This window comes from Megascapheus bottae, chromosome 7, assembly GCF_031878675.1.
Source record: "Megascapheus bottae isolate mThoBot1 chromosome 7, mThoBot2.hap1, whole genome shotgun sequence".
NCBI lineage: Eukaryota > Metazoa > Chordata > Mammalia > Rodentia > Geomyidae > Megascapheus > Megascapheus bottae.
Window position 1 is genome coordinate 39,058,364 of NC_143515.1, and position 15,248 is coordinate 39,073,611.

The window sequence follows — 15,248 nt, forward strand, 5'->3', positions numbered from 1 at the left end:
AAGACCCAGGTTCGATTCCTTGGTACCACATACATGGAAAAAAGCTGGAAGTGGTGGTGAGGCTCAAGTGGTAGAGCTCTAGCCTTGAGAAAATCCAAGGACAGTGCTCAGGCCCTGAGCTCAAGCCCAGGACTGGCAAAAAAAAAAAAAAAAATTAAAATTAAGTAATTTGCACCATATCCTTAGAGTAGAATAAAAAACAAAAATGAGAGGGTAGGGCAAGGAAATGAGTTAGTTTTATATGAATCTCCTTTGTTTTTTATTATTAATTTGAGAGAAGTGGGGTGGGTAGGAAGAATATGTATTTGTACTCATGTAAGTCCTGGAAGGAAACACAAAACACTTTTTAGGGAGAGAACAGTAATGGGGTTTGAACTTAGGGTCTCTACTTCTCTTAGCTTGCTAGCTCATCTGGCACCCTACCTCTTGAGCTATATATACCTACAGCCCAGTTTTTTTTTTTTTCTGGTTATTTTGGAAATGGAACCTCATAGGTTTGACTGCTCAGGTTGGTCTCAAACCATAATCCTCTAAATCTCTGTCTCCTGAGTAGTTAGGATTATAAGTTCAAGGAACCAGTACACAAATTTAAAAAAGAAGAAGAAGAAGAAGAAGAAGAAGAAGAAGAAGAAGAAGAAGAAGAAGAAGAAGAAGAAGAAGACGACGACGACGACGACGACGACGACGACTTTTAAGAGATGTCTACTATTGGCTTGTTGGGTGGAAAGAAGGAATGGGACAGATGTGGTATGGTATGAGTGTGTGTGTGTGTGTGTGTGTGTGTGTGTGTGTACCTATTTTTAATTTTGATTTATGAGACAAATTAATGTATAAACTATACAGAATGGTTAACTAAATAAGAAGAATGTGTCTGTACTTAACATTATACAGACTGATTTACAGCTTTGCTATGCCCCCGTTGATGTATTATGATTTCTGAGTGCTGCTGACTTCCACGTAAACATCCCAGAGACTGCTTCGACCTGCCTAGTGAGGCCGTGAACGGCCCATCATATTCTTCCCATGATCCCTTGTTCCACAACAAATTGTAAATATTTGGTTTTCTTAGGGAGCCCATGAGCTTTTGCCCTTATTTACTCTGTGCTATAAGCCTAGCCAACAGTGCCTGAAGTTTAACTGTAAGGGAAAGGGGATGGCACTGGGTCCTGGCATGGTTGGCTGCTGTCTTTGAGAGGGTGTCCAGCTGGGGTGGGGGGCAGGAGGCAGGGCCTGGCTGCCTCTCCCACCCCAGTCTCCGGACCATCCCTTGCTTATTCGTTGGCATCCTGTGCATCATATTGTCTGTGTGTTTGTGTTTATTTCCAGCTTCTCCTGAATAGCAGCAAAATCCTTTTAAGCTGAACTGGTCCCACCCTGGTAGTTTTGGAATGTTCAGATGTTCAGACTTGCTCCATGCTGGTACATTCTTAGCATCAGGCACAATTCCTAACTCCTTCAGGGCTCACAGGAAACAAATGAAATCCATGCAACTCCTTTTCTCCCTGGAGTGGACACAAAGGACAGAGTTGATCTTTGGGGAAGACGACACAGAAAACATGTAGGGGCGAGGCTGCTTTTAAAGTGTTCTCAAAGACCAAAGTTAGGAACACGGAGGATCTATTCTCAGCCCTGGCTCAAATGTTCCTTTTCTATTGTATTCCGCTTGGAGCTTTCCTGTTTGGATTTCAGTCTGTACAGAGGTGGAAGCCACATTCACTGTCCAGTGTCTCCAGTTCCTCCAGCATTGGAGACTTATTTTCATGGAACTTGAGAGCTAGCCATCTTCATGAATGGCCGCTAAGTGAGAAGGAGCCAGGCATGCTTTTCTCCCTCCATCCATGAACCGGTACTAACCTGGAGTGATGTGGAGTGGAGATGAGGCCAGGAACTTGTTCTTTCTCCCACTGCTTCTTGAACAGAGCTTATACACAGCAAAGATCATATGTGTCCTAGCTGCCCTTGGAGGCTCCATGGGACACCTGCCCATAGACCTTTCACCCCTCGCTCAATGCTGGAAGGACAGCTAGAGTAGCTGGCTAGCATTTAGTAACCAGGTAAAGATGAGTATATCAGCATCTCTATAGCCTGGTGACATGATTTAGTCTAGATTCCAGGTCAGGAACACAACTCTTCTCTTGACCAGTCAGTGCTGTTCAGCTCTCTTCCCATCTCCTTCTCTTTTGGCCATTTGTACTATCAGATGGATTTCTCAACTCTTTCCAGTCTGTATGAGGAGTTTTGGAGCTTTAAATGTTTAAACCCTACATTTTCTAGACTGAGACTGAGACACAAGGAAGAGACTCTGCCCAAGGTCATGTAACTAGTGACAAAGCTGAACCAAAGCTACAGCAAGACTGCTAATTCCACCAAGTGTATGCTGTTGAGTATTAATGTGCTGATGAGCAAGAATTCTCAGAGGAGATTTCAGCCAGGCCAGTAGCTCATGCCTATCATCCTAAACTCAGGAGGCTGACATCTGAGGATCATAGTCAGAATCCAGCCCTGGAAGAAAAGTCCATGGTACTCTTCAGGTCCAACTAATCACCAAAAGAACAGAAGAAGAGCTGTAGCTCAAGTGGTAGAACACTAACCTTGGGTAAAACTACCTTAAGGGGCAGTGACTCCCCTCCAGTGGACTGAGTAAAGCTAAATGTCAAGTTTGAGTCCAGTGCCTTTGATAATGTGCAGCAATCATTGTGCTGAGAGACCTTGAGTGAGCCATTCGACCTTGTGCAGATGCAAGTGCAGAACTCACTCAGGCTGTCGGGTGCCAACCACATTAAATGACTCCCTCCTTAGTGCACTTCTACCAATCCTTTCCGCATCTTCAGCCAGCTCCATCCCTGGATCTTAGTATTCCAGCCTTGAGGTATGATTCATTGCTTTCTGCTGCCCAGGTCTCAAAAGCCAGATTTGGTCCTGACTGCTCCTCAGTAGTCCTGCTCCATGCTTTCAGGGGAAATTGGGCTTCTCATAGATACCTGATCTCCAACTCAGCCATTGAACCAGCATTGTCAACTTTTTTCCTTGCTGATTAGGCCCTTGGCTTCTCCCATGATTTCCCAGAGCGATGTGCCCATAGTTCTAAATATATTCCGTTTGCCTCTCCCTCTCTCATCAGTGTTGTTTCCTATCAAGTGATCTGCCAAAGAAACTCAGTCCATCTAGACTACATCTGCCCACCAGTTCAGCCCCCTGTTTTTCCTCCATACAGGCCAGGAACATGACTTGTGGGTATGATGAGATAACCACATGGCTCTCTCTATACAGAATGAGCAAGTGGGTGAAAGTGAGTCCCCTTTGCCTTTTCATTCTTTCTTTCTCTTTTTCTTTTCGATTGGTTGTGGTGCTTGACCTCTGCGCCCAGGTGCTGTCCCTGAGTTCTTCAGCTCACGGCTAGCACTCTACCACGTTAAGCTACAGTGCCACTTCCAGTTTTCTGGTGGTTACTTGAAGATTAAGAGTCTTACAGAGCTCAGGCTGGCTTTGAATCTAGATCTTGAGATTTCAGCCTCCTGAGTAACTAGGATTACAGGCATGAGCCACTGGCACCCAGCTCCCTTTTGTCTATTCATCAAGAAACCTGGCATGCATTTATGTATGCATTTGTGCTTAGGATAATAGTCCATTTCAGGTACACTAAAACAGCTGCATGCTGAATTGGCTTCAGATGACTTTTGTTGTCATGTTACTATCTCTGAAATTGTGCCCTCGTGCACCCCACACCTAACTCCCTCACAGCTGATCATTCTTTTAGTATTTCACGTAGGCATTTCTCTGTAGGTTTTCTTCCAAGATGTTGATAGAAAGTAAGGCAAAAAGTGACTCTACTATACAGTGTATACTATACTGTATACATGAGAGGACTCACTAGATTTCATCTCTGACCAACAGCTGGCTAGAGTTTTTCCTTCCAAGAGAACATAACTGAAGGCAGTTTAGAATGGTTTCTTTTGTTCAAATTTCCCCTCTCAGAGGCCATTCCCAGGAGTTCCTTCACCTGCATTATCCATTAATGCTGTGGATTCATTTCCCCAAATAAACAAGTCTTCCTGCCAAAGAAAATACTTACCACGATTGGAGGCGGGGATGTGTCTCGGGACCTGCTTTTGAGGCGTGCCTCCTCATTTTTTTTCTGGGTTGGCCCTCCATCTCCATTTTGCTCTTAGCAGTGAATGTGAGACTACAGCCCTAATTTCCTAAGGCCCTTCACTGCTTTATTAATCCTGCATGGGCCCTCTTGAAAGCATCCTTCATTTCTGTTTGCTCCGTTTCCTGAATGCCTCTTTCAGATCATCTTTCGCATCTTGCTTCAAGCTCTGGGGACACATGTGGTTTCTACATAATGCACAGATGTGCTTGGGGGTGGGGAAGTCTGGTTGTATACTCATACACTACAGCCGGTGTGCTAAACTCCAAAACGGGGAGGGACTTCTCTTCGAGTGGGCAGTTCAGGAAAGAGAGGAGGCAGAAAGACCAAAAGCAACCTCAAGCTTTGCAGATTTCCTATCCACCACGAGTTAGGGATGTGTGCCCTCTTGTAAGGAAAGCTAAGCAACAGCTCCTGTGATCCAGATATCATAAATTACACTCATGCATAGAATTACAAATGGAATGTTCAGCAGAAGAGGGACCCAGTGACTAAAACTTCGGTAGGGAGAAGAATTCTAGAAGTTCTTCAGTATTTTCCCTCACCCAGATGTTGATCTCCAGAGGCCAACAAACTTTAGTTTCAGCTTTGGGGACCATATGGTTTCTGTAATTGTTCAACTCTATCTGTGTAACTGTCATAGACAATCTGTAAACAGATGAATGTGGTGGCTGACCACAATTTCTCCCAGACCCCCTCTCCCCAGTGTAAATTCATAAAATCTACAAACATCCTCATCGCCATTGTTTGCACAAATTGGAGAGTGTTCTGTGTGCATCTGAGCCCAAATGATCACATTTTGGCTGAGCCTGAATGATCACATTTATCCCTTCAAAGTGATTTTGTGCGCTTATCCATAGTACCAAACCCATTTAATAGAAGGCTTAGAGAAATTAAATAATATAAGTAAAAGCCAGATATAGATAGTTGTATCTGTCCTCATGCTCTTTCCTACAGTATCTTTTGAAGTCATGTTTGCCTGTAGATCTTGCAGTCAACCCGTATGTGGTCTTTAACATCCACACAAGAACCACAAAATGCAAACAATTGCTAAAAACACTTGTGGATCAAAATTAATAGGTAGCAAGAACTTGAAAAATAAGCCTTATCAGCTCGCTACAATAGCTCACATCTGTAATTTTAGTTGCTTGAGAAGCTGAGATCAGAGAATCAAAGTTCAAAGGCTAGACTGAGCGTGAAATCTCTACAGAAAAAGCTAGGTGTGGTCATGTATGCCTTTCATCCCAGCTAGACAGAAGCACAGATAGGAGAATCATGATCTAAACTGATCCAGGCCCTATCTGAAAAATAACAAAACCAAAACGGGCTGGTAGAGTGCCTGTCCAGTGAGTACAAGGCCTTAAGTAGTTCAAATTCTAGAATCACAAAGAAAGGTGGGAGTGGAGCATCCATTAGGAAATTGAAAGCAGCCATGTATCAGCTACTGACTTGAGAGGCTGAGATGTGAAGGTGGCCGAGGCAGGAAAGTCCATGGGACTTTTCTCTCTGCTAATGGGCAGAGCTGTAGCTCAAGTCATAATTCCCCCTATGTCTGCCTGTTGCATGCAGGTCAGTTATGTTTTCTTTACAGATGTGTGCCAGGTCTGAATTGCTAGGGAACAAGCTTATAGCTTGTCATGTTTATGAAGGAAGAAATCTATCCACGCCAAGAAAGTCATGGTTTCCGGTTCACAGTCAGACTTATCATTCTGGATTAGTGAGGTTGTGATGTGAAGTGGTAAGGGGACTGTCTTCACCCTTCAGAGCCAGTTCACAGTCCCAGGAGACAGTGTCCTTCAACACTGGAGTTGTGTTATGTTGGCTGAGGTGGGCGTGCCCTAGGGCAGGATATCCATCCTTTACGTTCTTAGCTGAAGGGATGCTGTAAGCATTTCCAGGCATTCATAGGAACTCTGTATTTTGTTTGCCATGGTGACTTGTCATGCTTTTGCACAGCATCAACACAAATACTCTTATTGTTTGTTTGTTTGTGGGTCATTGGGGCTTGAACTTGGCGTGGGCACTGTCTCTGAGCTCTTCAGCTCGAGGCTACCAACCTACCCTTGAGCCAAGCCCCACTTCCCATTTTCTAGAGGTTAATTGGAGATAAGAGTCTCAGGTCCTTTTGTCTCGGGTTGGCTTTGAACCACAATCCTCAGATCTCAGCCTCCTGAGTAGCTAGGATTACAGGTGTGAGCCACCCTGTTTTTTGAAATGATAGTTTCAATGGTGATTTCATTCGACATACATTGAAGCTTCTATATCTGAATTTTTTTCTGAATATGAAATCAAAGCCCTCTTCTTCTCCCACGTAGTTTAAGTAACCCCATTTGATCATGAAGTGAGGTAAGCAAACACTGCCACCTTACAAACGGCTTTGTTGGTGTAAGGGACTATGGACATGACTTACATAACCTCCCATGGAGGGTTTCCAAAGTCATAAAAGGAAGCTGGAAATGGTCACCTCTGCTTTATAATGTTAACATTGAACTCATGAACAAGGCCTGGGCTTGTATCCTCTAAGAATGTATAAGGAAGCAGCCACCAGATAGTCTTGAGAGGAGGAGGCAGCAGGCATCAGTTCAGAGGGTTGATATAACCTTGACACCTGGATCACCCCTTGCAGCCAGAAGACTAAATCAACTTCAAGTTCAGCTCCCACACCCACGGGAGAGTGTCACACTGTGGATGGTATTCTCTACTTCCTCAGCTCCTCTCCCACTCCCCATTCACATGTGTGGTGGGTAGCTTCATGCTTAACTAACTAGATAAGTGTTTTCTTAAGGTACAGATTAGGTCATAGGAACTGAAATTGTTTTAAACATATATGTATATATACATATTGACGTATATGTGTGTGTGTATATATAATTTTTTTTTGCCAGTCCTGTGCCTTGAACTCAGGGCCTGAGCACTGTCCTTGGGCTTTCTCAAAACTAGAGCTCTACCACTTGAGCCACAGCACCATTTCTGGCTTTTTTTCTATGTATGTAGTACCAAGGAATCAAATTCAGGTCTTGGTGCATGCTAGGCAAGCATTCTACCACTAGGCCAAACTCCTGGCCTTCCTGGCTCTGTTTTTAACTTTAGAAAGACTTCATTATGAAAATTTTCAACGATAGCTAAAGGACCAAAGAAAATGGCAGGCAACCTGTACATACTCACCACACAGATGTAGCGATTTATCCAAGCTTTCACATTCATTCATTCTCCCTCTCCCTCCCTCCCTCTCTTCCTCCTTCCCTCCTTCCCTCCCCCCTCCCCCGTCTCTCTCTCTCTCTCTCTCTTTTGTGATACTGTTCAAGAGAAAGATGCATGTGGTCCTGGGAGTGACTTTATTTTCTGAGTATTAGGAACCAGGAAAAAGTAGATGGATTTGTCTTTCATTTTTAAAAATTAAGTAGTAGTTCAAAAAGGTTATATGTACAAGCATCTTGATTTTTAATGGTATGCCTTCCATTGTTCTTCTTCATTTCCCCCTCCCATCTCTACCCTAAGTTACAGAGCTGTTTTTATATATTGTCCAGTGTTTCACACATTTCTTTACTCTTCTCTCTTCTTGTTTAGTAAACTTTTTTGTTTGGTTGGTTGCTTATTTTTGGTGCAGGTCTTGGGGTTTGAACTCAAGGGCCTGGGTGCTGTCCTTGAGCTTCTTTTGCTCAGGGCTAGCATTCTACCACTTGAGCCACAGCTCCACTTCCAGCTTTTTTTTTTTTTTGGTAGTTTAGTGGAGATAAGACTGTCACACACTTTCCTGCCCTCTGGCTTCCAATCTCAGTGCTCAGATCTTAGCCTCTTGAGTTGCTAGGATTACAAACATGAGGCACCTGCTATTTAACTGTTCTTTGACTGAAATATTTATACCAAGTTCTGAATATCATGTGACTTTAAAATATAGTAATGCCATCCTACCTAACAAACTTATCCACAGGCCAAAAAACAATAATTAATTAAAATTTTTGAAGACAGGATATAACTAAGGCTGGGATTACTGTTGTATGCCACAAGGCGTAGCTCCAGAATTTTGATATGTAGGCTTTTATTGTAATTCTTGCCACTGGTAACCTTAGAATGCAGAGTCCACAAAGGTCATTCATTTCGATTCTGGTTCAACTGATAGCTGCAGAAGAGAAAGAGCTCTCTGGACTTCGTTACTTTGTTTGGGGCTGAGGGTGGGTGAACAGCTCACGTGTGTGGTTCTGCAGACTGTGATCTTGGATATATGAAGCCATGCTCTGTTTCCTAGGCATTTCAGACTTTTCTCAACGATGGATAATCATAACTTACAGGAATTTTTTAAACAATATTTTAATTGGAAAAAGCATCTGTCAGCTGTCAGGCTTCCAGTTTCCACTTTTGAGAAGCAGGATGTTGAATGTGAGTAATGACACAACAGGCCTATAAAATGCGGACTAGCCCAGGGATGACTCATCCAGTACAATGCAGTATATTTGTCAAGGAGACTGAATCATATATGGGGGAAACCACTTCTCAAGCAGCCAGCTGGTTCTCAGGTCAGCCAGAGACAATCCATTTTTGTCGGAAGCTTTAGAGTAGCAATAATGCTAATACCCTGCACTTGGGCTCCACGATGTAGAGGAAATGGCATCGCCCAGCAGGTATGTGCTTACTGTTTACATGAACTTTAATTCCTCCCTTTTCTCTTTGGCTTAACCTTTCCACTGTTTGCTTTTCAACGTTTTCTTATGGGAGAAAACTCATTGCAATTATAAAGAACTGAAGTGTGTGTGTGTGTGTGTGTGTGTGTGTGTGTGTGTCCACGTGCAAGGTAGCTAGGTAGCCACGGATCTGTTAATGTACAGTTGTTAGCCTCTCATCTTCTTTTTGGAAAACAAAGGTCTCCTTAGAGGTTCAGATAAAAATGCTTCTAACCTATTGCTTTTATTAATCCTGAATCTAAAATAGAGGCTGCCTAGGAAACGACTTACAAGGTGGATGCACCTTTGAGGTGGGTAATGTAGAGCCTTAAAGACATGGCTAAGTAGAGGGGGCTACAGGAGGCTCTCTGATGTTCACTGGTATATTTGAGTGGGATATCTTTCAGTATGGGTTTTTTTTTTCCCTGTTCTACAAGATGCATAACTTGAAGCAGGGAAGCTTTCTTCCTCTCCTTTGTGAATATGGTTATTTTTTGCAGGTCACAATTTGCTCATTCTGAATTCATGCATTAACTTTTCCAAGGTGGGAGAGAGGGTAATGGGGATTTGGTAGCAACAGTTAATTATAGCCTTCCCATGATCTGCAGGATCATTCTGCATAATTGGGAGTCTATGTCTGCCTGTCTGACCTCCCTTCCCTCACTCACTAAATTTAAACAATGCCTGACTAGTTAAGGCAAATCTCTTGTTTATCTGAATGTGTTAAACATTCCTATGTGTGTTAACAGACTAGTCAGTGTCTCTTCATATTTTTAAAAGGTACTTTTTGAGTCCTACTTGTGAAGGACAGATGCTATAGTTAGTTTATAGCAATACTATTTATGCTTTCCTGGTCTGTCTGTCCAGAATGGCTGGGTCAGGACCTTTAACACGACTGCCCACAAATTTGCCTAAGATCTAGCAATGGTGGAACAGTCACATCTGTGATGGTAAATCCTGTTCTTGCCCCATGAGTGTCAAGACCTGGGATTACCAAGCTGGGAAAATAGACAGCCTTTGTTCCCACCCCCCACCCCTTTCTGGTAATAATGCCTTGTTTTCCTCGAGGTGGATGATTTGGAACTGTTGGTAAATGCATTCTGTTTACCGCTTGCATTACATTCCGAACTTCATATGTAACTTGTAGGCAAGTTTGGTGTGTTTCTATCTGTTTGGTAGATTAAAGGGTGTGCTTTTTTAGAATGGCCTGTTTTGGGAGACCAGACCACCTCTAAATTTTATTAATTTTGCATTCTATAAATGAAAGCCACCTGTTATGCTGTAACATACTAATAATGGTAGAGGACAATAATGAGGAAGAACAGTATTTGAAATATGTGGGGCTTTTGCTAAGAATTTGCCTGCCCACATCTGTAGTGCTTATTTTTATATGCATATGTGTATACATGCATATAGTACATATTTAATAATAGCATTTGGTGATATTAAAAATACTTAAGATTCAAAGTAAAGGCTTGTTTCAATTATTTCTCATTAATAGTTAGGATTTTTAAGTTATGGAAAAGAAGCTACTTTACAAAAATATTAATATGAACTAAAGCTAATTCTTCTCAGTCTTGGAGTAAATTAAGGCTGTTCCCTTGCCCTCCCTCCCCTTTTCTTTTTTTTTTGAAGTGCTACCAGTTTGGAGCTTGAACTCAAAGCCTGGGCACAGTCTCTGAGCTTCTTTGGTCAAGTATACAGCTCTGCTTCTAGCTTTTTGGTGCTTAATCAGAGAAAAGAGTCTCAAAGCTTTCCTGTCCAGGCTGGCTTCAAACCACAATCTTCAGATTTCAACCTCCTGAATAGCTAGGATTGCAGGCACGAATTATCAGAACTATCAGCATCCACCTCTCTTGCAGCAATTTTGACAGGTGCCACATTCAACTTAAGAGTTCGTTTTTGGCAAGTTATCAGAAAAATAATGTGAGTTGGTTCTATTTTATCTTGAAGGCAGAATTCCTCCTTTGCTCTGATTTCACTGAAACATTAAGCTCCATTACAATGCTTTTCCCCCTTGAGGCCTACAGAAAGTAATTGCAAGAAGGGATATGGAAATCCTTCTTTGAAAGCTCTTGACTTATTGATGTTCTCTGTGGAAAAGTCTTGCTTTCCTATGATTTGTGTCACTGGGCTCAAGTCCCATCCGGGTTCTTAGCAGAGCACTGTAGATTTTTGTGGCAGCCTTCACTGCTTCAGGGCTGTGGTTCTTCTTTGGAGGCCCCTCTGCTATCAAGCACTATAAGACCACGTGGGTTTTTAGACTTCTTGTTTCCTTTTGAGGGAAGAATTCAGAGCCACAGCCGGAACCAAAGGTATATCATTCGATGTGGAAGCAATCGATAGCTATTGACTGAGTCCTGCCTGCATCCAGAGCCATATGCTGAGTAGTGTTGAATTAAAGGCCCAGCCCTGTGCTTGCTTCAGTTCCTGCTCTAGTGGGATTCATCATTACTGACACTACATTCAACCCAGCATTTTCTTTTATTCATAAATTTACTGGAATGTGTCATCCAGAGCCACTAATTGCCACATACAAGCAGCTTTGAGCTGTTCTCTTTTGACTCTTAAAAATTGAGAAAGAATCCAAAATTCCACTCAGATGGCTTTAGTGGGCATGTTTCCTGAGCCAAGGAGAGTGGTATAACCTTGGAGAAAATATTTTTCTTTTCATTTCTTTTCTATTTCTCAGTTTCTTGGAGTGGGGGTGAGTGATGATAGTCAGGGAGCCTTTGAATCCTGAACACATCATTTTTTTCCCCCAATCTTTGCTAGTTGCAAGACCCTTCCCCTTTAGGGAATTGATTAAAGTTATATTCCACTAAGTCAAGGCTGAGAATTCAGTAACCATTTCATAAAAGATTTGTTTAAAACCATGCCAGATCATCTATGAACATTTAACATTTCCTTACTTGCATTCGTGTATGGAGCCACAGATGTTTGTTCTTACTGTGTGGATGGATGAGTTGTGGAGGTGTGGCTGGGATTGTAGCTCCCACACCAGGCCTGACCTGTCCATTCCCTTCCTTCTACATCATCCTCCCTACATGGTAATGGGATAAGTAACACTTGTAGGCAAATTCTCTATCATTGTCTGGGAATGGTAGAGGCAAACATAACACAGACTTCTTACAGAGATAAACCTGTCTCTATTTCTCACTGTTCAGGATTGAACCTAGGGCCTCACTCACTTGGTAAGCAGTCTACCACTGAGTTAGGTAGGTCCTCTTATACCAGCATGGACTATCACCAGATGAGTGCATTCTTTCAGGTGTAAGTTGGCTGACAGTTAGTTGCATGGACTCTACAGATTGTCCTGGGGTAGGTGGGAGGGGCAGTTATGCCCATTTTCCAGTTGGGTTCTTCATTACCATTTCCTCATGCCTGATGACTGCAGAGAAAGCTAATCTTTCAGCTTGAGGCTGGCACTTCAGCCCTCGAAAGAACCTTTGGCTTAGGATGAGTAGTACCTTCTTGATATCACATTCTGAAAGTGGCATGGGGAGTAAGCTGTGTTCACCTCAGTGTATATGATGCCGTCTCTCTTCACATCTCACCTCAATACATGATTTCATGTTCAATATTCATTCACTCATATAGTTAGACCAAAGGTATCCGAGATAGGTTTGGATTTTTCTTCTTTTTTTTTCCCCCTACTCCCTTTTTGTCAGTCATAAGGCTTGAACTCAAGGCCTTAGGCCCCTTTTGCTCAAGACTAGTGGCGCGTTGTGCCACAGCATCACTGTCAGTCTTCTGATAGTTGGAGATGAGTCTCATAGACTTTTTTTTTCTTTTTTGGGGGTGGGGGGGGAATCATAAGGCTTGATCTCACACGTGGGTGCTGTCCGTAAGCTCTTCAGCTCAAAGCTACCGCCCTACCCCTGGGCCTTGGTGCTTTCCCTGAGCTCTTCAGAACAAGGCTACCACCCTACCCTTGAGCCACAGCCCCACTTCCCATTTTCTAGTGATTAATTGGAGATAAGAGTCTCTCAGCTTTGTATTGCCCTGGCTGGCTTTGAACCGTAATCCTCAGATCTCAGCCTCCTGAGTAGCTAGGATTAGAGGCATGAGCCATCATACCTACGCCAGCTATCATAAACGTTTCTATCCAAGTTAACTTTGAACCACAATCCTCAGATCTCAGCCTCCTGAGTAACTAGGATTACCAAGCATCTGTCCCCTCTTCCTCCTCCTTTTCTTATGCTAGCACTGACTTGAACTCAGGGCCTGTACTCACTTGGCTTTTTTGCTTAAAGCTGGTGCCTCTACCACTTGAGCCACACCTCCTTTGGAGATAAGAGTTTCACTGACTTTTCTGCTTCGGGTTCACTTCAAATCTTGATGCTTAGATCTTGGCCTCCTGAGTAACTAGAACTACGGATGTGAGCTACAAGGGCTTGGCGTTCACGGACGCATGCACATGCGTGCGTGCGTGTGTGTGTGTGTGTGTGTGTGTTGGTTTCTTTTCAAGCACATCTTCCCTGTTCCCATTCAGCTGAGGATCTGCATTGCTCTGGCCTGGTGGGGTCTTGCTATTTGACTGGGGCTCTTGAATTCCATTAAATAGAGCTCAGACAGCATGTGTCATAGAGGCTGCTTGGGAAGGGTGAAGAGCAAAATTAGTGTCCGTGGGTGGGCATGCGTTCCCATCACAGTGCCAAAGAATTCAGTGTGCAAAAATCTGGCAGGAACTTGTTCCAAAGAAAAACAAAACAGCCCCCTACTTTTTTTTGCTTTAATATTTTAAAATGCCACCAACTCTCACGTAGAAGAAATGAGAATGTTTAGCATACCCCTCAGGAGTGTTTGTTTAATTATCTTTATCACTACGGTTAGAATAGATGTGTTCTGGGGGATGTTGTCACTTGTGTCCCAACATGGCAGATGTTCTCTGAGATTATCTAGGGTTTAGAGAAATTTGTTAAAGCCAACAATTAGGGAAATTTTTAAAATTTTTTATTTATTTTTAGGGAAAATTTGTTCTGCTTAGTGATACTGTTACATTCCTATGTAAAGCATTATGTCTTCTCCTATGGTTCAAATAGTTGTCTTGAGAAGATCTTAGTAATTGTTCTCATATCTAGCTAGCTAGTTCTTGAAGAATGTCTGTGATGTCTTTAGCCCAACAAAAATGTGTGACTTTCTTCTTGCGCCTGTGTCACTTTTATTATTTGGAGAAGTTAATTGTTTGTATTTGTGGTAACATTTACTTAAGGATGACAGAAATGTTCCTTAAAACCCATCATTTCTGACTTTGGCCTCCTTTAGTATATGTATTTCAACTGGGCCTCCATTTCTTGAGCCATCTTTTTAAAATTTGGTTCTCTCTCTCTCTCTCTCTCTCTCTCTCTCTCTCTCTCTCTCTCTCTCACACACACACACACACACACATACACACACACACACACATTCACACATCATATCCGATTGATCATCTTAACTACTTTTAAGTGTAAGAAAGGCACAGACGTGTTAACTATGTGTATCTTGTTCTGCAATAGATCTCTGGACATTTTTCATTTGCAAAACTGCAACTATATTCCTTAGGCAACTCTGTTTCCCTCTTCCCCAGCTCCTGACAACCACATTGTACTTTGTGTTTCTGTGACTTGTCTAGTCACAAATAAATGCCTGCATAAGTAGGATGTCATCTTTCAGTGACTGTCACTTACATTGCTATCAAGGTTCATTGTGTGGTAACAGGGTAGTACAAGATTTCCTTCGTTAAAGTTCAGTGAGATTCTATTGTATATACATAACACATTTCGTTTATGTATCCCTTGATGGACATTCAGGTTATTCTTACTTCTTGGCTCATGTGAGTACAAATTGAAGTGACTTCCCGTGTGCCTGGCTCTGCTTTACTTGCCCATCTTGCCATTGCACCCCAAGCAGACCTCCCAGGAATACTTAATCTGGGGTTTATTTACAAACCACCATTGATAAATTTCCACTTAAAGAAGTCTTTTTGAACTTGGGTGTGGAAGTCCTTGGCTATTGGTTGGTCTCTGCCTGTGAAGGTGAAAAGAGATCTTACACTTTAGCCGCTCATGTGATTCATCTAAGAACCCTCAAGAACCAGTCAGTGGTGCCATATTTCTAGCATCTCCCAAAATGAAACCTGAGATTGAAGTGTAGAAGGTCCCTCTTGTTTACCTTTATTTTTTTTGGGGGGGGGGGAGCAATCGTGGGCTTGAATTTAGGGCCTGGATGCTGTCCCTCAACTCTTTCACTCAAAGCTAAAGCTGTACCACTTTGAGCCATAGGTGCCACTTCTGATTCTCTGGTGGCTAACTGGAGATAAGAGACCCAGAGACTTTCATGCCCAGGTGGCTTTGATTTTCAGATCTCAGGCTCTTGAGTAGCTAGGATTACATGCATGAGCCACCAGCACCTACACCCACTTACTCCCCCACCCCCACCCCCGCAAGTGGGCAGGT

The 15,248-nt window shown here is 42.8% G+C and overlaps 1 protein-coding gene across 2 annotated transcripts in view; it reads left to right on the forward strand.

Annotated features, from left to right (window-relative positions):
• Spred2 (sprouty related EVH1 domain containing 2) overlaps nt 1-15,248 on the forward strand; it is a 121,962-nt gene that overhangs the window by 62,203 nt on the left and 44,511 nt on the right. Inside the window, exon 1 of one of the 2 annotated variants that reach the window (XM_090336789.1) lies at nt 8,739-8,769. The exons of the other annotated variant lie outside the window; for it this stretch is intronic. Coding sequence (XP_090192915.1) covers nt 8,753-8,769 — 17 coding nt within the window. The 5' untranslated portion in view covers nt 8,739-8,752. Of the gene's footprint in view, nt 1-8,738; nt 8,770-15,248 lie in introns of those variants that run through there. 2 annotated transcript variants of the gene reach the window in all.